Source organism: Nansenia antarctica (genome assembly GCF_963989245.1).
Source record: "Nansenia antarctica genome assembly, chromosome: 1".
Taxonomy (NCBI): domain Eukaryota; kingdom Metazoa; phylum Chordata; class Actinopteri; order Argentiniformes; family Microstomatidae; genus Nansenia; species Nansenia antarctica.
The window spans coordinates 69143300-69165709 of record NC_137674.1 but is presented as its reverse complement, the minus strand read 5'-3'; the positions used below and the strand labels follow the sequence as shown (position 1 = coordinate 69165709).

Genomic DNA, 22410 nt, shown 5'->3' with positions numbered 1-22410 from the left:
AGTTGAATCTCACCTAATCTAATCTAATCTAATCTAAAATAATCTAAAATAATCCCATCACTATTACTCCCTATTTTCATCAGTGTTTCAATCCTTGAATCTGTGATGGAAATCAAGCAAAGCCACTTCAAGTCTCCCCACCACTGACAGCGCTGGGTGTGCCTTTCCTTACACTCTCGGTTATTCCCTGTGGATTTAAAAAACGGTGTTTTGGTTTCTATAATGTGGTCTATTCTCAGTGTTGACGAGCAGCTCAGGGGGCTTTGAGATGGCGAACAGCTAATTAAAGGAGTAATTCCACTCAAAAGGGTAGAAGTAAGCTGACTGTCTATCTGTCTGTCTGTCTGTCTGTCTGTATGTCTGTCTCTCTGTCAGTGTGCTGGACTACCTATGACTTCCATGGTACCTGGGAACGCGTTGTCGGAGAGAAACGCCCTCTGTACAAAGGACCTACTGACCAAAATCCCTGTTCCCCGTAGCCTACATGCTTGCACTGTTACTGTTCAATAAAATGTTATACATCTAGACATTGTGGTATTTCTTTATATACGTATCCCAGACTGCCTATCAATTGTTTCTCAATAAACAGTTATGTTCTTCCCATTGTCATACTCCCGAGCTAAACGAAATGCCTTCCCAACCAGCGAGACTTATAGAAATGACGTTGTTTTATTGATAAAAAAAAAAAAAAGGGTAAAACTGTAAAGAGAAAATAGAAAACTCACATTAATCCCAAACAATTTAACAAACTTCAGTTAACGTAATGTGGAGTCCGTTCATTGATCGATGCTGTCTGTTCAGTTCCCAGTGAGGCGCCCGTTCAGCGCTGGACCCGTTCAGCGCTGGATTTGACGCATGGCATAGCGCGCATGCGTCAAATCATGTTATATTATTATATAATATATAGCTCGCATCTAATCGTATCGGATGAGAAATAGACATTAAATGGCATATATAGGCCGCTACACAACAGTAATCACCGCGACAAACAGCTATATTAGATTTGGAGAAGAAAAAAAATATGATTTTGAAAAAAAAAATTTTTATTATATTTTAATATGATGACCGGAATATATCACGTTTGTCCGGTAAATCGAATTCTTCCCGGACACGATGTCCGACGGCAAATTTTTCTAACGGAAACCCTGGTGTGTATGTGTGTGTGTGTGTGTGTGTGTGTGTGTCTAAAGTGGTTTAGACTAGCCCTTCCATCTGGCCCTGTGGTTATGTAATAACTGTGTGTGCGTGTGTGTGTGTGTGTGTGTGTGTGTGTGTGTGTGTGTGTGTGTGTGTGTGTGTGTGTGTGTGTTGGTCAGTGGTCAGACAGGCAGGATGTTCCCTGCAGGCTGAAGAGTTGATTGCTTTTGTCTGACTCGCATCCCTTTGCACCCAGACCAGACTAGACCACGACACACACACACACACACACACACACACACACCCACACACACACCCACACCCACACCTGAGTCGGGGCGTCCGTCACAGCTGCGGAACTCCTGCATCCTCTTCTCCAACTTCTGCTGCCTCCTCCTCTTCATCACCACCTCAGGGTTGGAGATGGTCCTGGTGAAGCTGGTCTCTGGCATGTCCTTGTACACCTCCGCTGCCAGCCGCGAGTCCCTGGGGGGGAGGGGGGGCACACACATAGGTACATGTGAGCACACACACACACATGCATAGACACTAGGGGCCCTATTATGCACTTCTTAACTTGCCGTCTTAAGTCTTAATTAAGACGCACCGCCAGGTTAAGACCTACCGCCACCCTTATTATGCGCTTCATACGCGCTACTGCTATTATGCCGGTGTCGATAGGCGCCCACACATAAGACGTAATACTCCCGTGCATATATTACTCATTGTGGGAGTGTTCATATGTTAATGAAGTGCGCTAGGCGCCCCTGCTATTATGCGATCTGACTTTGCTCCTAGCGCTAAGAAGTGGTTTGAAAAGTTCTTAAGTTTAGACTTCATGCACGTTTTGAAACACGAGCGCGCCTCCGCGGTTTGCGCATGCATGTGGGCACACATGAACATGCACGTGGCTCCACGGCAAGACGTCAATTACGGTCACAGTATAAATGCTTTATTTCAGAAGGGAGAGGCAGAGAAGCGCGCTGACCTCCTTCTTAGGACTTCCATAATAGCATAGCGCTAATGACTCAACGCAGCCGGTTCTTAAAGGGAATGGCACCTGGCACGCTGATTGGGTTGATTGAGAAGACGCCCAAAACACACCCATGACTAATTTCTTTGCTTAGCGCCGGGTTTTAGGCGCCCACTACCGCACGCATAATAGCAAAGTGGCCTTGACCACGCCTCCACGTCTTAAGTTTAGATCTACCACCTCGTCTTATTGCTTAAGACTTATGAAGTGCATAATAGGGCCCTAGGGGTGCAACGGTTCTGGGTTTTATATTGAGCCGTACAGTTCTCCATCCACGGTTCAATACACTAGTGAATGACGTTTTTTCGGTTTATGCTGCGTTCCATTGAAAGTTGGAGGTGGAGTTTGTCTGGAACGCAGTTGCTTCTTGTTCAAATGTTTGTTCATGGCGAGCAGAGTTGAGAACATGGCAACAGTTTGAGGAAGCCCCGGATTGCTACAAATATGCAGGTCATTACGTTTTTTTTGTCGTATGGTCTACCTGTCAAGCCTAAAGTGCACTTTTACTTTTATTTCTTCCTCTCCTATACCAGTAGTCAAGCCTAAGAGGCACCTTTACATTCGAAAATGTTTATTTATTTATTTTTACATTTGAAAGTTATTTTTTGTTTACATTTTTTATATTATACTTTATATTATAATATACTAGTCATATTCTGGAATGTGTCTGAATGTTAAAGTTCCATAAATATAATCAAAATAAATTAAAGTAACAGTTTATTACATATAAATAATTTTTTGTAATTTTTCTCCTTACACACAAAACTCGTACTGAAACCAAACCGAAACCGTGACCCAAAACCTGAGGTTCATACCAAACCGTGGGCCAACTGAACCGTTGCACCCCTAATAGACCCCTAATTAACCCCCCCCCCTCCCCTCCCTCTCCTTACCCCCCCTCCTTTTTCAGGGCCTGTTTATCTCCCTCCCCCCCCCCCCCCCCTCCTCATTCAGAGCCTGCTCATCTCCCTCTCCTCACCCCCCCTCCTCGTTCAGAGCCTGCTCATCTCCCTCCCTCCCACCCCTCCCCTCCCTCCTCGTTCAAAGCCTGCTCATCTCCCTCTCCTCACCCCCCCTCCTCGTTCAGAGCCTGCTCATCTCCGTCAGGGATCCTGGCGAAGGCCTCCTTCTGGTTCTTCTTCTCTCTCTTCTTCTCCTTCTTGGACAGCGTCCGCTTGAAGTTCTGGATCACGCCACTCTCCTTCTCTGGCCCATTACTCTGCACACTCTTCTGTGAAGGGGGGATGAAAGTGATGATTGAGAGAGACAGAGGGAGGGAGGGAGCGAGAGAGAGAGAGAGAGAGAGAGAGAGAGAGAGAGACAGACAGACAGACAGACAGAGAGACAAGACAGACAGACAGGTGATAATGCGTGGTTCTTAGGCAATGAGGAGAATTTGTATGCATGTGTGCGTACTAGTGTGTGTGTGTGTGTGTGTGTGTGTGTGTGTTTGTGTATGCGTACTAGTGTGTGTGGGTGTGTACCTTGGGGATGATGTCATTCTCGTTCTTCAGTACGAAGCGTCCTTCCCGGTCATCCTTGTTCCAGTTCAGCTGCACCACCAAGGGCTTCTCATCCAGGTCCAGCCTGCGCTCTTCTACCAGGGAGGACAGACCGCTAGTTAACCACTAGTTAACCCACACTAGTTAACCACTAGTTAAACAGTAGTTAACGCACACTAGTTAACCACTAGTTAAACAGTAGTTAACCCACACTAGTTAACCACTAGTTAAACAGTAGTTAACGCACACTAGTTAAACAGTAGTTAACCCACACTAGTTAACCACTAGTTAAAGACTAGTTAACGCAGACTCACCCCCGCTGACGTGGACCTCGTACAGGGAGTATTTGGGGGAGGACAGCATCCTCATGTCGGGGCGGAACTTCTCGGCCAGCGTCTCTATGACGTCCTGCGTGGTTGCCGTGGACGACACCCGGATACACTTGGTGGCGAAATTCCCCGCTACGCGATCCTGGAAGTAGAACCTCATCACGCCATGGAACTCCAAGTCCTGAGAGGGAGGGAGGGAGGGAGAGGTTAGCGAGAGCACATCAGTCTGCGGAAGGCTATATAAGATTTTAACTGTGAGGCAAATCATTTACAAAGGAAGAGCATTTAACATGACAGCAACTCAGCCTAGAAGTCGACACCCTTCCAAAATATCCAAAAGAGCCACAAGAAAAATAACAAAATCTGGTAAAAACCAACCCAATAATAACCAAATAGATTTGCAGACCTCCCTTGCTGCATCTCAGGTAACTGTGCATGCTTCAACAATAAGAAGAACACTGAATCAAAATGGCATTCGTGGGAGGGTTGCTAGGAAGAAGCCTCTGCTGTCAAAAAATAACCAAACTGCCTTTCTTAACTTTTCCAGAGACCATCTGGACATGCCTGAAGGTTTCTGGAAGTCCATTCTCTGGACAGATGAGTCAAAAATGTACCTTTTTGGTCACAATCAAATCCACAACGTGTGGCGAAAACCCAACACTGCCTACCACCAAAAGAGCCTTATGCCAACAGTCAAGCGTGGTGGAAATGTCATGATCTGGGGCTGGTTTTCCTCCTCTGGAACTGGCCGACTTCACATCATTAAAGGATCCGTGGATTTTGAGGTATACCAGGAGATTTTTTAACAGAACTTCAAGCCATCAGTCAAGGAGCTAAAGCAGGGCTGAAAATGTGTCTTTCAACAAGACAACGACCCAAAGCATTCAAACAAATCTAACAAAGAATGGCTCAGGATAAAGATTTGTGTTTTGGATTGGCCAAGTCAAAGTTCTGACCTAAATCCAATTGAGATGCTGTGACAGGACCTGAAGCGGGCAGTTCATGCCAGACACCCCTCAAACCTCACTCAATTGGCTCACTTCTGTAAGGAGGAGGCAAAAATATCTCAAAACAGATGTCAGAGACTGATTAGTGGCTATATGAGACGTTTACTCCAAGTTATCGCTGCTAATGGAGGTGCCACAAGCTATTGACTGAAGAGGTTATTTTTGCACCTGCACTAATTTCTTTATAATTTAGCTTTCCGACTACATGCATGACTCCCTCTAAACCAACATATGGAATTGATAAATATAAAACTGTTATGTCATATAAAAAAAAAAATCTGATTTAATAAAGATTTCATGGTAAAAACAAAATAAATCTATAATTGCACAAGGGGTTCACATACTTTCAAGCATCACTGTATATGGTCCCAGCGGGAATCGAACCCAGACCCAGACCAGACCAGACCAGAGACCAGACCATACCATACCATATAATACCAGACGCAGACCCAGCCCCAGTCCCAGATCCAGATCAGACCCAGACCCAGACCCGGACCAGGATCAGACCCTGACCAGACCAGGACAGACCCAGGCCAGACCCAGACCAAGCCCAGACCAAGCCCAGACCAGGACAGACAGCCAGACCGCCAGCCACTAACCACCTCTTCCACCTGGAATACCGACCACATGTCCTAGGTAGTCGTCTCCCATAGCAACCCAGACAGAAACACGACACCACCGGAACACATCCTGTCTGTGTGTCTGTGTGGCGGGGGGGTCGTCTTTATTCTTTGTTGTGACAACAGCCCAGTCATGGCCTGCAGCTAGACATGATATTTGAGAGAGGCGATAAAGATAGAGATAGAGAGAGAGGGAGAGAGAATGAGAAGGGGAGTGGGGAAGAAGAGGTTTCTGGGACAAGGGAAGAGGAAGGAAGGATGGTAGCCTGAGGACAGGTGCTCATGTTCACCAGAGAGAGATAGAGAGGGTCACACAGAGAGAGAGAGAGAGAGAGAGAGCGAGAGAGAGAGAGAGACACACAGAGAGAGAGAGAGAGAGAGGGGGGTCACAGAGAGAGAGAGGGAGAGAGACACAGAGAGAGAGAGAGAGAGAGAGAGAGAGAGAGAGAGAGAAAGAGAGGGGGAGAAAGAAAGAGGAAGAGAGAGGAAAGAGAAACCTGTCCTTCTTTGTTGTAGAACAACCTGATCTGTGTGTGTGTGTGTGTGTGTGTGTGTGTGTGTGTGTGTGTGTGTGTGTGTGTGTGTGTGTGTGTGTGTGTGTGTGTGGAGGTGGTGTTGAGTGTGTGTGTGTGTGTGTGTGTGTGGAGTTGAGTGTGTGTGCAGGGTTTTTCCTGCATAGAGAATTATGAGGCGGCCGCCTCCGTCATATTTCTAGCCGCCTCCAGCTCTCGACAAAACTCAGACAGTCGTATTTTCTACAAGCGTTGCACTCGGTGGATTTCTGTCATTTCTAACTGCAATTGCGGCACTGCGCCGAGGTGGTGGCGGGGGCGCTGTTTCGCAAATAAGTTAGCTTTCGTTTTTGCTGGCGAAATAGCTGATGGTTGATGTTGACTGCTCAAGGAGAATACATATTTGAAAGTACAGAATGCCTGAGAGCCTTATATTGCATTATATTACATTATATTTTGATTGGTCATCTGGTGCCTGTAATGTCACTTGGACATAGAATAATAAGACACTTGAGTCTGGGTTCAACAAAGGTATAACCAGTTTACTTCGGTTCTCTCGACACCTGTCAGTCACCTACTGGTATATCACGAACTCCGTCTAAGGCGCATGCGCCGTCCTGACTATGAATTAACCCATTCATTACAGTGCCTGAATATTGTGTTTTCCTTTACATAAATAATGACATTTCCACCACAAATTGATGCAGAAAGGGCACAAATTGGTGCATATCAATTCACCAGAATGCAAGAAATTTGTGAAACAAAGTGTTTGATGCTCGTTTAAGGACCCCCAGACAGCCCTGCTTCATGGGTCCCCCGATGTCAAACACCACTGGTACCACCTCCGCCTCATTTTGAGCCAGGAAAAACCCTGAGTGTGTGTGTGTAGCTGTGTTTCCTGGAATGGGAGGGTGTGTGTGTAGTTTAGTAGGACTGACGGTATACTCCCCCCCCACACACACACACACACATGGGTACTTTCCCAGGATTTGTTCCTGGTGTGTGTGAGTTCATCCGTCACCCATTGGTCAGTAGCTGGTTAGGCCCCACCCTCTCCTCTCACCCCACAGGTCCAATGACAGCAGGAGGAATGAGTGATGTCACCACCAGCAGAAGAATAGTATTTCCTCCTCTGACTACCCTGCTTCCTGTGTGTGTGTGTGTGTGTGTGTGTGTGTGTGTGTGTGTGTGTGTGTGTGTGTGTGTGTGTGTGTGTGTGTGTGTGAGTGTGAGAGAGGGAGAGTGTGTGTGTGAGTGTGTGAGGCGGTCGGGTTCATACATACCGTCAGTCCTACTAAACTACACACACACACACACACACACACACACACACACACACACACACACCCACTCCAGGAAATACAGCTATATACACACACACACACACACGTCTTTGATGTGTGGTGTTGGGGAGTGGACTCCCCCCCCCCCCCCCCCCAGCATACACCACACCGCACCCCCACCTCACCCCGACTACCTCCCAGCCCCCCCTCCCCTGGTGTAGAAGTGTGTAGTCAACACGTTACATCATCTGTTTGGAATGGGAATGCTGGGATGATTGTGGAGGAATGTGAAGTTCCACCTGCGCCCGGCAGAGGGCAGCTACATGTCACTGTGCAGGAGGCCTCACCTGTCACCAGCAAGACACACACGCACAAAGACACACACGCACAGACACACAGAGGCACAGAGGCACAGACACACGCACAGACACACACGCTCAGAGACACACACACACACACACAGAGACACACACGCTCAGAGACACACACACACACACACACACACACAGACACACACACACGCTCAGAGACACACACACACACACACACACACACACACACACCAGGAGAAAGGCCAGGTCAGTGTAAACACTACTGAGGGGTGTCCCTGAGCTCTCTCCCTCTCTTCTCCTATGTATCTCTCCTCTTCCCCTCCTGTCCTCCTCTCCCTTTCCTTTCTCTCTCTCTTCCCCCCCACTCCTCCTCTCCTTCCGCCTCCTCCCCCCCTCCTCCTCCTCCTCCTCCTCCTCCTCCTCCTCCTCCTCCGCCCCGCCCTCCCCCTCTCCCCCTCTGCTCCCCCCGCCGCCTCCTCCTCCCTCCCCCCCCCTCCCCCTCTGCTCCCCCCGGCCTCCTCCTCCCTCCCCCCCGCCCCCTCCCCTCCTCCCTCCCGCAGGAGGACGGCAGTCTGCCAAACAGCTGACTGGGCGGAGAGTCGTGATTGGCTGGGAGAGCTGAGGGGGCATGTCCTCTGTAATCACTCTGCTTTGCATGACAAGGAAGTTGTAACCATGACATCATCATCACTGTCTGCTAGCTACGCTACACTAACCACAGCTACCGGAGGGGCGGGTTAGTGACGACTGCACTATTCCTGTACCCTTAATCATTCTCATCTGGATTATTAGTATTTTATAAATGGTAAATGGGCTGACTTATATTGCACCTTATTCCAAAGCACTCTCATTCACCCATTTATACACACATTCACACACCAATGGCTGCAAGCTACCATGCAAGGCACCGGCCCGCTCACTGGGAGCAATTAGGGGTTCAGTGTCTTGCCCAAGGACACTTTGACATGTGGCCAGCTGGGGCTCGAACCGCCGATCTGCCAACCTTGCGATCATTAGACTCTTGCGCCACAGCAGTCCATTTTTTCACCTCTGTTTTTGTCCTCGCACTTTGTTTATTGTTATGCAGCACCAGACCAGAGCATATTCCTTTTGCTTTGCCCAGTAGGTTTGCAGTAACTAACAATTGAAAATAAATCTGGTAAATAAATCAGATTTTGATGTTTTAATGATGAGATGGATGATTGACGGCTAAAGGAGACAGGATGACAGCAGCTGATCTGAGGACAAATAGACAGGCAGACAGACAGACAGACAGACAGGCAGGCAGACAGACAGACAGGCAGGCAGACAGACAGACAAGGAGAGAGACAGAGAGACACAGAGAGAGAGAGAGACAGATAGACAAACAGACAGAAGATATGAGGCCAGGCTGACTTATGACCACAGGGAGGGAGGGAGGGAGGGAGGGAGGGGTTGAAAGGAACGGAGAGAACAGAGGAAAAGAGGATGCCTCTTCTGAGAGGAGAGGAGATGTGTCCTGGGTTCATATCAGATAGAGGAGATGAGAGGCTGATATCTACCCAGGGCTGTTTACACAACAGAAACGGGGGGAGGGAGAAGAGAGAGAGAGATAGAGAAGGAGGGAGGGAAAGAAAGAGAGTGGGAGGGGGAGTGAGAGAGAGAGAGAAGGTCTGAGAACTAGGGATGTCCCGATCCGATATCGATATCGGATATCGCTGCGATATTGGTCCTGAATGCTGGATCGCAGATTGCACCAGAAAAAAAATAGGCTTCGATCTGCGTGGCCGATCTGGCGTGTCACTCACGTGATGACAACAGTAGAGTTGGCTAGTTGCTACTAGGGGTGTAACGGATCACGGATAATCCGTGATCCGTTCGGATCGCCCTCCACGGTTCGGAACGCATGTGTACCGCGGATCAATAGCAAAATTTTTTTTTTTTTTTTTTTCCTTAACACCAGGGGAGCCACCCCTCCTAAATGTCGTTGTTTGGTACCTGTACTGTAGCAATGACAATAAAGACCATTCATTCATTCAAATGTAACCGGTAGAAAAACAATCATGTGCGCTTTATTCTCACTCTCTGCATGCATACTGAGTTGACAACAACATTCATTCACTCATCTCTGTCCCACTTATATCACGTCATATCACCCGCTAAGCAGCCTGGGTGATTGTGTAAACACACAAAAAAAGTACTCTGTTACGTACTCACTCCACGTGAAGCTGGGAATCCACAGCAACAAGTATCATGGCGAGTGCTACGTTGGCGAACTGGAAAGGCCTCCCTCGTCATTGAAATCACATGTATGGGAGCACTTTGGCTTCCCTGTTACTTATAATAATGATGGAAGGAGGGAGGTCGATAAGAAAGTTACGGTGTGTAGGCATATATATGTTGTTATATATAGATGTTATATATATATGTGATATATATATATCAGTTTTGACATCTTGAATGTTGTTTTTTTGTTTCACACATTAAAAGTGGTGTTTTTACAGAATTCAAGGAAAATTTTGTTTTTATTAAAAAATATATATGTTTTGTGTTGATCCGAAAAATGATCCGATCCGTGACTCAAAATCCGTGACACGATCCGATCCGTGAGTTAGGTGATCCGTTACACCCCTAGTTGCTACCTGTTTGTAATGAGTCTGACAATGTCATGATGCTAGCTGGTGAAATCATATTAAACCATTTGCTTTAGTAATTTTTCGGTTATTTACATACAACATAGAAACTACAGATGGTAAGCTTTCAAATGATGCGTCATACATTGAAATCGGAAAAAAAATTCAAGGTGACACGAGTATTTGAATGTTGGTGCACCGAATGGGAATGCGACAGGAGAAAAGTGACTCTGACCAAACCACAACAACAAACGCTGCTAGCGGCTAACAGTGGTACATCGCTAGGAACGTCTAACTGCGTTTTTATAACATCACAACATACTGAGAGAACATGGACATGCTAAAAACACATAACTACACATAACTAGATGAACACACAGTCCTTGCTTCTGAACACGTCCTAAAACGAGAGTATGTTTACAAGTCATTATCACTTACTGGTAGCCTCCGAAAAACGAGAATAGTTAATCCAATCCACAGATTATAACTGTTTTTTATTATATGGACTGGGTACTTAAAACTTGAGTTGAAAAAAAAGAAAACCAGATATTGTTGACACCCCTTCGATTTCTGGTCTCACCAGCAGCGTCACTAGGCTACACTTTTTAAAAAGGGTCCTATAATTGATTTGCCATTTGTAAGAGAAGATAAATAGAATAAAAACCTGAAGGCACTAAAACTAGAAATCAGACAGTAACTCTTTTTTTCTACAATGCTGAATGCTGCTGTCTAAATTGTTTTAACCAGTTGGTCACTGAGTACTGCAGAGTACTGTTTTTGTTGCTTGAATAAAGGCTGGCAGTCTTTAATAGCCAACTGTTGTTGTGTGTAGGAGTTGGAGCGTACAAACGAAACGGAGACTTGGTGCCAGTATAAAGCCGACCGTGTCGGCATTTATTTAACTGATGACATAGCGCCAATAGCAACGTACAAACACTTCCTTAAATGTTACCTGTACGCCCATACGTCACACCCCAGTGACCGGCGTTAAAGTGCCCGCACACAATTCCCCATAACCAAACACACAGGTGAATTATGTACATCATACATCATAGTATTTGTCCGCTACAGTGGACTATATACTGGGGAAGTATTTGTTATTATTCAGGAGTAAAACAATAAATACAAATATCGGATTGGTATCGGTATCGCAGATACCTGAAGCCCAGGTATCGGTAGTGAAAAAATGGGATCGGGACATCCCTACTGAGAACTGTGATTTAAGTCAACTTGCATCAATTATTATTATAATTATTTAGCTGCATGATGATCTGAGCTTATCAATACTCATGATTATCTGAGGTAATCAATATTAATGATTATCTGAGGTTATCAATATTAGTGATTATCTGAGTTTATCAATATTAATGATTATCTGAGCTAATCAATATTAATGAGTATCTGTAGCTTTAATATTCATGATTATCTGAGGTAATCAATATTAATGATTATCTGAGGTTATCAATATTAGTGATTATCTGAGCTTATCAATATTAATGATTATCTGAGCTCATCAATATTAATGATTATCTGTAGCTTATCAATATTAATGATTATCTGGAGCTGCAGTGTTTGTTTATCAATAACCAACCAATCATTGGTCCTCTTTCGAGGGAAAGAGGTTGGAACAAACCAGGTGTTCCACTGAACGAGGAAGAAGGGCGTAGGACTACAAGACTACAAACAAGATGGCTGCCATTGAGAGAGACAGACTGCTGTCCTGATGGAAACAGACTCTTGCACGCGCACGCACACTCGCTCTTTCCCCTTCCGTGCCTCCCCCATCACCATTCCATCCTCCCTCCATCCACCCTCCCTCCAGCCTCTCTCCTCCGCTCCCCCCCTCCCTCCCTACCTCCATCCTCTCTCCTCCATCCCCCCCTCCCTCCATCCCCTCTCTCCCCCCAACCCCCTCCCTCCCCCTCCTCTCTAACAAGCAGGCTTGTTTCTTGCCGCCATGATGATGTCAGGCTGACGGCCTAATTAATGTTACTTAATCATCGTTAAGCCTCCGTAAGCCATCAAATCACTCGTCTCCATGGCAACCAGCCCCCCCCCCACGACCCTCAGGACCACCTGCTCAACTCATTGTCCCCATCCTGAAGTGTGTGTGTGTGTCTTCCGACAAATGTGATTGACAGTTTGTCTAGGCAGATGATGCTTACACAGCTGTGTGTGTGTGTGTGTGTGTGTCACCATCTGCCGGAACACACAGATTTGATCCTCAGCAGCAGAAAAAAAGACCATGATGCACTACTTTGATGATGATGATGCAACATAAGGACCAGGAGGGCAGCTTTGCAGCACTCTCCAGTCCTACTAGACTTAGTCACTAGTGTGTGTGTGTGTGTGTGTGTGTGTGTGTGTGTCTGTCTGTGTCTGTGTGCGTGTTTCTGTCTGTGTGCGACAGGTGGTTTAGGCAGGAACACACCATGAAGGGTTAAACACATTAATGACGCATCGCTGAAGAAACAAACGCTAGCCCTCTACCACCTCTCTCTCTAGCCCCCTCTCTCGCTCCTCCCTCATGTTGGATACAAGAACAGCGCACACACACACAGCGTGGTGGCAGAGGCAGCTGATAGCTAGAGGGGCAGCAGGAGAACTCTACACCCTCTGTGTCTAGACCAGGGAACACCACTCTAGCACGCACGCACACACACACACACACACACACACACACACACACACACACACAACTTCCGGTCACGATGTGTCAGGCTGACTGGGGGTCAGTGGGTAGGGTTAGGGAGGGGCTGCTACAGCACTGACCTGGGAAATTATACTTAGGTCTGGGTTCAAAAAATGTATTTCCTGATTCAAAATCCATCTTAATTTAATGAGCGATTATCGATTCATAAATCCCGAGATCGATCTTTTACGCCTTTTCCTGCTTCAACCCGCAACAAGATCTTGTGGCCAGATCTCGCCGAACGAGGCTTCGAAAGCCAGCATTTTCAACAATGCTGTACAGTCGTATGTCCTTGCATATGAAATCAGCCTCGGTTATTTTTGGGGGCGAATTGGATTGTAACTTGCAAACAAGCGTCTTCTCCAGCGAGGCTTGTTTCGGATCCGCTTTTGCAGATGTCACGTCAATGTACTAGAACCACGCTACGTTTTACCGACACGCAAACAGTTGAGTGAAGTAATAATCCCAAACATGTACGCGAATGTGAAACACGACGTCGCAACTTGCTGCAAATATGTCATGTTCTAATGCTTTTGGTCCTCATATCGGGATCTGATGTAATGATCAGACTTTTCTTTTGAAAAAAGTGAATACATTTCCGCTTTGTTGAAAATCAATAACACATCGATCGTTAGTCAACTTGTTTTGTGAGCCTGCTAACAGTGTAAAGTAATGTTATAGTTAACTAGGTAGCAGTGGGGATTACTCACCCAATCCATTGCGTGGCAGTATTTTGGCTTGACTAGCGAGTTTATGTGTTGTGATTCTCGACAACGTTGAAACGTAGTTCCGTGTTTCAAAAACAAAGTCTGAACATTTTGATTGTTTGCCGATATGAAGACCAAAGCATTAGAATGTGGTACTTATGGTCCGCGCTGTGCAGTTGATGGAACTATTGCACATTGGCTGTTTTGCTCACACGCTCAATTTATAATAAACACAATTTATACTTCTGCGTAAAATCTACGCCGTAGCCTGCCCGGAGCCTACACCGTAGCTTTTCGCGCACCTCTCCAAAAATGTAAATACGCGGCACACCTATGCAGACCGTAAGAATTGTGATTGGTCCGCTTGGTAGCACATGATTCCGACTCTCTCGTAGGCCTAAATGCGGAAGCCATGCCAGAAATGTAATTTACTTTTTCTGTAATTACTTATTAATAAATAATAAATTACGCGCGGCTACTTGTAAATGTGAATTGCGTTCCGGGAACACTGTGCTTGACGCTTCCATGGGGCGCTTCTAAAAAGAAAATCGTAGCCTGTGTAGGCCCGTAGCCTACGCCGTAGGCTCATGCGCCCCTCTCCAAAAATGTAACTACGCGGCAGTGCCTACGCAGACCGTAAGCACTGTGATTGGTCCGCTTGGTAGCACATGATTCTGACATGATTCCGACTTTCTCGTAGGCCAAAATGCGGAAGCCATGACAGAAATGTCATTTACTTTTTCTGTAATTACTTATTAATAAAGATTTGAAAAATTATAATAACCATCGTATTATCTTAGTTTAATGTAATTTCAATGCATCATAGAACTTTTATTTACAACAAGCATAACAAAAGAAATCGCTATTATGCCGCTATGAGTACACCGCTCCAACGGAGCGCCCCATGGAAGCGTCAAGCACAGCCTTCCCATAAGGAGCGCAATTCACATTTACGAGATGTACAATCCTGTTTATTTAGAAATAAATTATTACCTGTGGCGTTTGACAGCGGATGATGATAAGACATATTTAATGTACAGTTATCTATAAGAACTGTGATTGGTCCGCTTGGTAGCGTCACATTGCGACTCTCTCGTAAATGCGGAAGCCATGACAGAAATGTCATTTACTTTTTCTGTAATTACTTATTAATAAAGATTTGAAAAATTATGATAACCATCTTATTATCTTAATGTCATTTCAATGCATTATCGAAATGTTCTTTACAACAAGCATAACAAAAACATCGCTATTATGCCGCTATGAGTACACCGACCAACGCAGAACTATAAATTGGGAGAGCCCTTGCGTCGGCTACGGCGTAGCCGCACGTACATTCGACGCAGAAGTATAAATTGGGCTTTAGCCTCACAAGCAGCTCTCTAAATCCTTTTTGTAGTGTCTGATTTTGCACAACTTGTGTTGGTCAATGCTGGTCATGGACATTTATGTTCAAAATGTTAACTTTTATATATTTTTTTAATTATAACAATGCAATGGAACCATTTATTGAAATTGAACCCTAACAATGCAATGGAACCATTTATTGAAATTTAACCATTGCAATGGAACCATTAATTGAAATTGAACCATTTATAGCATTAGTTCTGAGAATCTCTTTCATATTCAAGCAAAATTGGTGTAAATAATCGAATCGTGAATCGAATCCTTGTGAATCGGAATCAAATCGTTTTGGGAAATCAGTGGCGATACCCAGCCCTACTGACCTGGGACCTGAATACAGAGGGTTAGGGAGGGGGGAGGGGGTGGGAGAGAGGGGAGGGAAGGTAGGGAGGGGGAGAACAAAGCTACTCTTTCACAGAAAACACTTGTTGTCCCTCCCCATCCCTCCCCGTCCCTCCCCACTGACTCTCACTCACACACACACACACACAGTTTCGGTCAGTTCTCTTTGGGAGTGGGGGTGGAGAATAGGCAGGCTGCACACACTCTGTTTACACACACACACACACACACACACACACACACACACACACACACACACAGTGTTATCAGGGAGGGGTGGTGATTTACTGCTGGAATGTAGGTCGTCGTCAGGCCTGTCTGCTCCACAGCAACCATCTCCTAGGAGACGCAACTACAGCTAGGCCTCAACCAAACGTCCCAGCACCGCTGAAACACGCATACTTGGTAGAAACAAGAGGACGCCACAACTGCACGCACACACGCACGCACTCTCATTTCCTGTCAGATTCCCTCCACACCATCCTGGTGCGTCTCTGTGGTTGGTGTGTGTGTGTGTGTGTGTGTGTGTGTGTGTGTGTGTGAGTTAGGGCTGCACGATTTGGGGGAAAAATCGAATTGCGATCATTTGGACAGATATCGCGATTGCGATTAATTTGCGATTATTTTTTTTTTAAATAGCAAAAAAAAAAAGAAAAGAAAAAAGGGAGTTTTTGTAAAGTGTGGCCATATCTCCGGCTAGGAAGGTCGTATCAACGTGCAGTTTGTTTGTACGTCTTCAGGGGACTTAGAGGCTCCCTCGTCTAGCAGCCCCACAGCCCGAGCTACGAGTGAAAGAACTAAACTTACATTGGGTTGCTTTAAAGTTGGGTTGCTTTAAAATCAAGCTTCAGATTAAAACATGTGATGGAGCATTACTAACCTGACTCAGGTGGTTTGTTTCACACAACCATCTAGGAAAGCTTAATTGGAAGCTGTTTGGAAAAGGGCAGGTACTTTCAAAAAATACTTGGCAGGTGATTGGATGAATCTATCTATCACCTATTTTCAGAGAGCATTACCACATGATACCATCAAACTATTAACTGCTCTAATTCTAATGCAAGGATGAGAACTTAAAAGATATGAATTGGGACAACATATTTATTTATGGTTTTTTTAAACAGCAACACCATTTTGTTTCTCTCAACAAGTGTCTTTTTTTTTTACGTTCATTGACGTTGACGTTCATTGACGTTGAATCCGACGCGCTGTATGACGTATCCCATACGGGTAGTGGTGTTTCTCAACCCTCTCCTCGGGGCGCCCCAGCCGCTCCACATATTTGATCTGTTCCACCACCAGCACACCTGATTCAACTAATCAAGTCCAAAGCAATTATGATTTGGACTTGATTAGTTGAATCAGGTGTGCTGGTGGTGGAACAGATCAAATATGTGGAGCGGCTGGGGCGCCCCGAGGAGAGGGTTGAGAAACACATAGTGAGTTGGACTTGTGATCGGAAGGTTGTGAGTTCAAATCCCGCCTGAAACCACACCACTACTAGTGTGCCCTTGAGTAAGGCACTTAGCCCTCAGTTACTCCAGGGGGAATGTCCCTGTAATTCGTAATTGTAAATCGCTTTGGATTAAAAAAGCGTCTGCTAAATAGCAAAAAAAAAAAAAAAAAAATCGCGGGCAAATCGCAGGCTTTGCGATTAGCTAATCGCGTCATTTCAAATCGCGATTTCGATTTAAAATCGATTAATCGTGCAGCCCTAGTGTGAGTGCATGAGTGTGCAGAGTGCAATATACAGTGTGCAGTGTGTAGGTGTGTAGTGTAGGTGTGTAGTGTGTAGTATGCAGTGTGTAGTACGCAGTGTGTCATGTGCAGTATGTCGTGTGTAGTACGTAGTGTGTAGTACGTAGTGTGTAGTATGCAAGGCAAGGCATGTTTATTTGTATAGCACATTTCATACAACAGGGGCAAAAGTGAAGCGCATTGAGTTGCATCTTGTAAGAAATGCGCTATACAAATAAAATCTGATTTGATTCTGATTTGAAAAGTGCTTTACATACATTATTTAAAAGTGCTTTACATACATTATTAAAAAATACAGCAAGAGGAGCATAGTAAGAAAATAAAAATTACAAAGTTTGCAAGTGATATTTGAGTGATACCAAGCCAGGGAGCACTCGGCCTAGACCAGTTGCTCCGGGGCGCTTTACTCAACTATCCCTTTTCTGACACTATTATTTTCATACAATATTTCGTAACACCATTCTTTTAGCGCCCCTTGTGAGTGGAGGCACGCTAATGTGGGACCGGCACCGGACTCCCACCTGGCCTCCCCCTGGCCATGCAGTGTGTAGTACGCAGTGTGTAGTATGCAGTACGTAGTGTGTAGTAGGCACTGTGCAGGGGGTAGTAGGTAGTGTGTAGTGTGCAGTGTGTAGTACGTAGTGTGTAGTATGCAGTGTGTAGTACGTAGTGTGCAGGGGGTAGTAGGTAGTGTGCAGTGTGTAGTACGTAGTGTGTAGTATGTAGTACGTAGTGTGCAGGGTGTAGTAGGTAGTGTGCAGGGTGTAGTAGGTAGTATGCAGTGTGTAGTATGTAGTGTGCAGGGTGTAGTAGGTAGTGTGCAGGGTGTAGTAGGTAGTATGCAGTGTGTAGTAGGTAGTGTGCAGTGTGTAGTAGGTAGTGTGCAGTGTGTAGTAGGTAGTATGCAATGTGTAGGACGTAGTGTGCAGGGTGTAGTAAGTAGTGTGTAGTAGGTAGTGTGTAGTAGGTAGTGTGTAGTACGTAGTGTGCAGGGTTTAGTAGCTAGTATGCAGTGTGTAGTACATAGTGTGCAGGGTGTAGTAGCTAGTGCGTAGTGTGCAGGGTGTAGTAGGTAGTGTGTAGTACGTAGTGTGCAGGGTGTAGTAGGTAGTGTGCAGTGTGTAGTAGGTAGTGTGCAGTGTGTAGTATAGTATTTAGGTGTGGAGGAGGAAGGTCTATATATGGTCGAACAGGAAGGAACTCTTGACCTCAGAGGACCATCTCCAGGAAACCACCACTTCCTCTGCAGCTCGTTAAGAGGGGGGGGGGACACGACCACCTCCCACCATTCATCTCTCACTCGTCTTCCTGAGGTTGTGAAAACATTGACCTGACTCCCTCCTCAGAGAGGTGCATCGTGGGTAAAAGAGCAACACCCACCTAAAGGCACTGAATTAATTAATTAATTAATGAATGAATGAATGGTCTTTATTGTCATTGCTATAGTACAGGTACCAAACAACGAAATTTGGGAGGGGTGGCTCCCCTGGTGCTAGGAAAGAAAAAAATAAACTAAAAAAACAAGAAGGGAAAGGAGCTGGTTTACATAAATAAAGGCTATGTACACTATCCACTATACTATACTGTACAGATAAGACGACTAGGGTTGTCATATTGCACATAGTGTTATTGCACATTCATTTAAAGTGTCGCAGTTTGCAGGCTTGAAATGTACACATTTGTGCCTCAGCACTACACCTGATTTTTTCAATCCAGCAGCTGCCATCAATCCGTCCAGACTGTCCAGGGCCCAGGACCTAGGTCTTTGCTGTGTTCAGGGCCTGGATGGCCCTGGGGTAGAAGCTGAGCTTCAGTCTGTTGCACACACACACACACACACACACACCCTCTGCCCTGTCCAGGGTTTTTCCTGCATAGAGAATTATGAGGCGGCCGCCACAGTCATATTTCTAGCCGCCTCCAGCTCTCGGCAAAACTCTGACGGTCGTATTTTCTACAAGCGTTGCACTCGGTGGATTTCTGTCATTTCTAACTGCAATTGCGGCACTGCCGACGTGGTGGCGGGGGCGCTGTTTCGCAAATTAGTTAGCTATCGTTTTTGCTAGCGAAATAGCTGATAGTTGATGTTGACAGCTCAAGGAGAATTCATATTTGAAAGTACAGAATGCCTGAGAGCCTTATATTGCATTATATTACACTATATTTTGAATGGTCATCTGGTGCCTGAATATTGTGTTTTCCTTTACATAAATAATGACATTTCCACTAGGGATGGACGGTTTCCAATTATTGAAACCGAAAAACCGTCAAAGACTAAAACCGGGGTTTTCCGGTTAACCAAAAAAAAAAAAAAGGAGTGCCAATTTCAAATAATTGAGCCCTACTGCTACAATACACTCATGTCGAACACCATTAAAACACCGTAAGCATAGTCGCAACACATTTAGGCTACTTAGTTTCACAAATATAAGTGGAAAGGCAGAGTTTTGTAAGCTACACCATACATGAAAACACATGAACACTTAACACACCAGCTCCGCTGATCCAGGGTGCACGCCTGCACGGAAGATCATCTCTTGGAACAGCGTCTTCATTGAATGAACTGCTTTCTCAATATCTTGGTTCTTAGACAAAGTTTCAGCTGCTGCTCAATGTATTTAAATATTTGAATACTGCTCAATAATCACTGAAATATTAGACTTAGAATTATGCAGTGAACATACTTAAAGCTTTTCATAAAAACCACATGCCGCGAGACTGACTCGTCCTGAACTGTCGTAAGTCAATCAACAAAGAATGCCCCATCAAAATAAAAGTGCCCATGGTAGAGCTGTCAAAATAGAGCTTTCAAAATAAATGTACTAATACAGATAGAGATAAATACAGAACTACCTTTGCGTCACTAAGTGACCGCGTATCTTCTGAGACATGCGTTCTGTCATCACTTTCAGTAGCGCCTTCACACACAGTGGCGCTGTGCACAAACACTCTTGATCCGTATAGCTCTTGTTTTATTATATTGTGGTTTAGTAAATACTGCACTTGGAGTTACATTCAATGCATGATTTGTGCTATAGAACATAAATAAAGTTTGATTGATTGATCAAATCAAATCACATTTTATTTCTATAGCGCATTTCTCACAAAAGTGACCCAATGCGCTTTACAGAGAGCAGCGAAAATGATCTTATTAAATGTAAGCGAGTAATTGTAAAAAACCTTTCCTATCTACCAATAACTGAAGGCAACTATCTTTCCCATAGAGTGATTCGTTACCCTTAAATATAATCCCAATTAGATATTAATCCTCAGTTATTCTTCACAACTGACCAAACCTCTCACTCATTGCGTTTACATTGTGTGTTGATTAGAAATAGCTTTCCAAAATGAGTCCATACAACAGAAGTCGTGTTTTTCTTGAACACCAACTCGTTCACGCTAGCCATTGTTTTTTTTCTCCTCACTCTCTGCTCTGAAGAGAAGCTGTCACGTGACCCGTCTTTTTAGACGAGTTATAACAAAGTTATAGTGTTTACAAAATCACTTTTATAGCATCTTCAACCACACACTCTTGTACACACTCTAGGCATGTATTATATAGCAATCTATGATATTTTGATCAAATGTAAAAAAAAAAAATATATATATATATATATATATATATATATAATAATATCCGGTTTCAGACGGTTTTGATAAAAAACCGTTTCTATTTTTATAAACCCCGGTTTTCGGTATAACCGAAAAACCGTCCATCCCTAATTTCCACGATAAATTGATGCAGAAAGGGCACAAATTGGTGCATATCAATTCACCAGAATGCAAGAAGTTAAGTGTTCAATGCTCGTTTAAGGACCCCCAGACAGCCCTGCTTCATGGGTCCCCCTTGATGTCAAACACCACTGGTACCACCTCCGCCTCATTTTGAGCCAGGAAAAACCCTGCTGTCACCTAATTAATCTGACCAGCTTGTGAATTATTTATTTGGGGCTCCCCCACCCCCCCAATCTGAACGCACCATGAAGCCTCACACACACTGATGTGATCTGAACGCACCATGAAGCCTCACACACTGATCTGAGAGCAGCTGTGTGTTTCTCCTACAGGGCTGGGCTGAGGACAGGAGCAGGGCAGACCGGCCCTAGACCTGCCCTTCAAGGTCACATTACGCGCACGCGAAATCTAGTAATAAGTACAATAAAGCTTTATTTATTGTATGTGTGGTGTGCATCTCCAGCAGTGCGATATCTGTAAACATACTAGACTCTCCGCTCTGGGTTGCCAGATGGGATTGCCAATTTCAAGCCTAACCAGTCTAAAAACCGCTAAATCCACCAAACTGCTGAGGTACCCGAGTTGAAATTCGCTACGTCAGAGTTTATTCAAATGACCTGTTTCCATAAAACTTGATGCGAGTCAGAGGTGATTCGCATAAGGCAAAAACCTCAAAACCACCTCAAGCAAGCGTATCGACTTTGTGCGAATTAGAGTTGATTTGCATCGAGTTTATTATGAATTAAGCCGTTTCCATAACATTTCTCAAGCGAATCATCTCAAACTGATGCGAATCACCTCAAAATGCGAATAAGAATGTTTTATGGAAACGCACCTACAGACACACACCCTCCCCCTGGTCTGAGAGGTGTGAGAGAGAGAGCAGGTTGTGTGTGTGTGTGTGTGTGTGTGTGTAAGAGTGTTTGTGTGTGTGTGTGTGTGTGTGTGTGTGTGTATGTGTGAGAGAGAGAGAGAGAGAGCAGGTTGTGTGTGTGTAAGAGTGAGAGTGTGTGTGTGTGAGAGAGAGAGCAGGTTGTGTGTGTGTGTGTGTGTGTGTGTGTGTATGTGAGAGAGAGAGCAGGGTGATGTTGACTCTGTCAGGTCTTATCTGATGGACTCTGACCCCGATGTTCTACACCCAGAAATGACAGGAATGTGGCGCCACACACACACACACACACACACACACACACACGCCTGGTTAATCACTTCCACATACTAGAGAACAGTAACAGACAGGTTCAGCCTGATCAGACACAGACGCATCTTCAAAGGAGAATGACACACACAAACTCACTCTTGCACGCACGCACGCACACACACAGACACACACGGACAAACACACACACGGACACACAGACACAGACACACAGACACACAGACATACCCGGACACACAGACATAC

The 22410-nt window shown here is 45.1% G+C and overlaps 1 protein-coding gene across 1 annotated transcript in view; it reads right to left on the bottom strand.

Annotated features, from left to right (window-relative positions):
* The window catches only part of afdna (afadin, adherens junction formation factor a), a 137757-nt gene that overhangs the window by 74965 nt on the left and 40382 nt on the right, over window positions 1–22410 (bottom strand). The window contains exons 2-5 of the mRNA XM_080550066.1: window positions 3987–4182; window positions 3655–3764; window positions 3241–3401; window positions 1466–1623 (exon numbers count right to left, since the gene is read on the bottom strand). Of these exons, the coding sequence (XP_080406192.1) occupies window positions 1466–1623; window positions 3241–3401; window positions 3655–3764; window positions 3987–4182 (625 nt within the window). The remainder of the gene's footprint in view (window positions 1–1465; window positions 1624–3240; window positions 3402–3654; window positions 3765–3986; window positions 4183–22410) is intronic.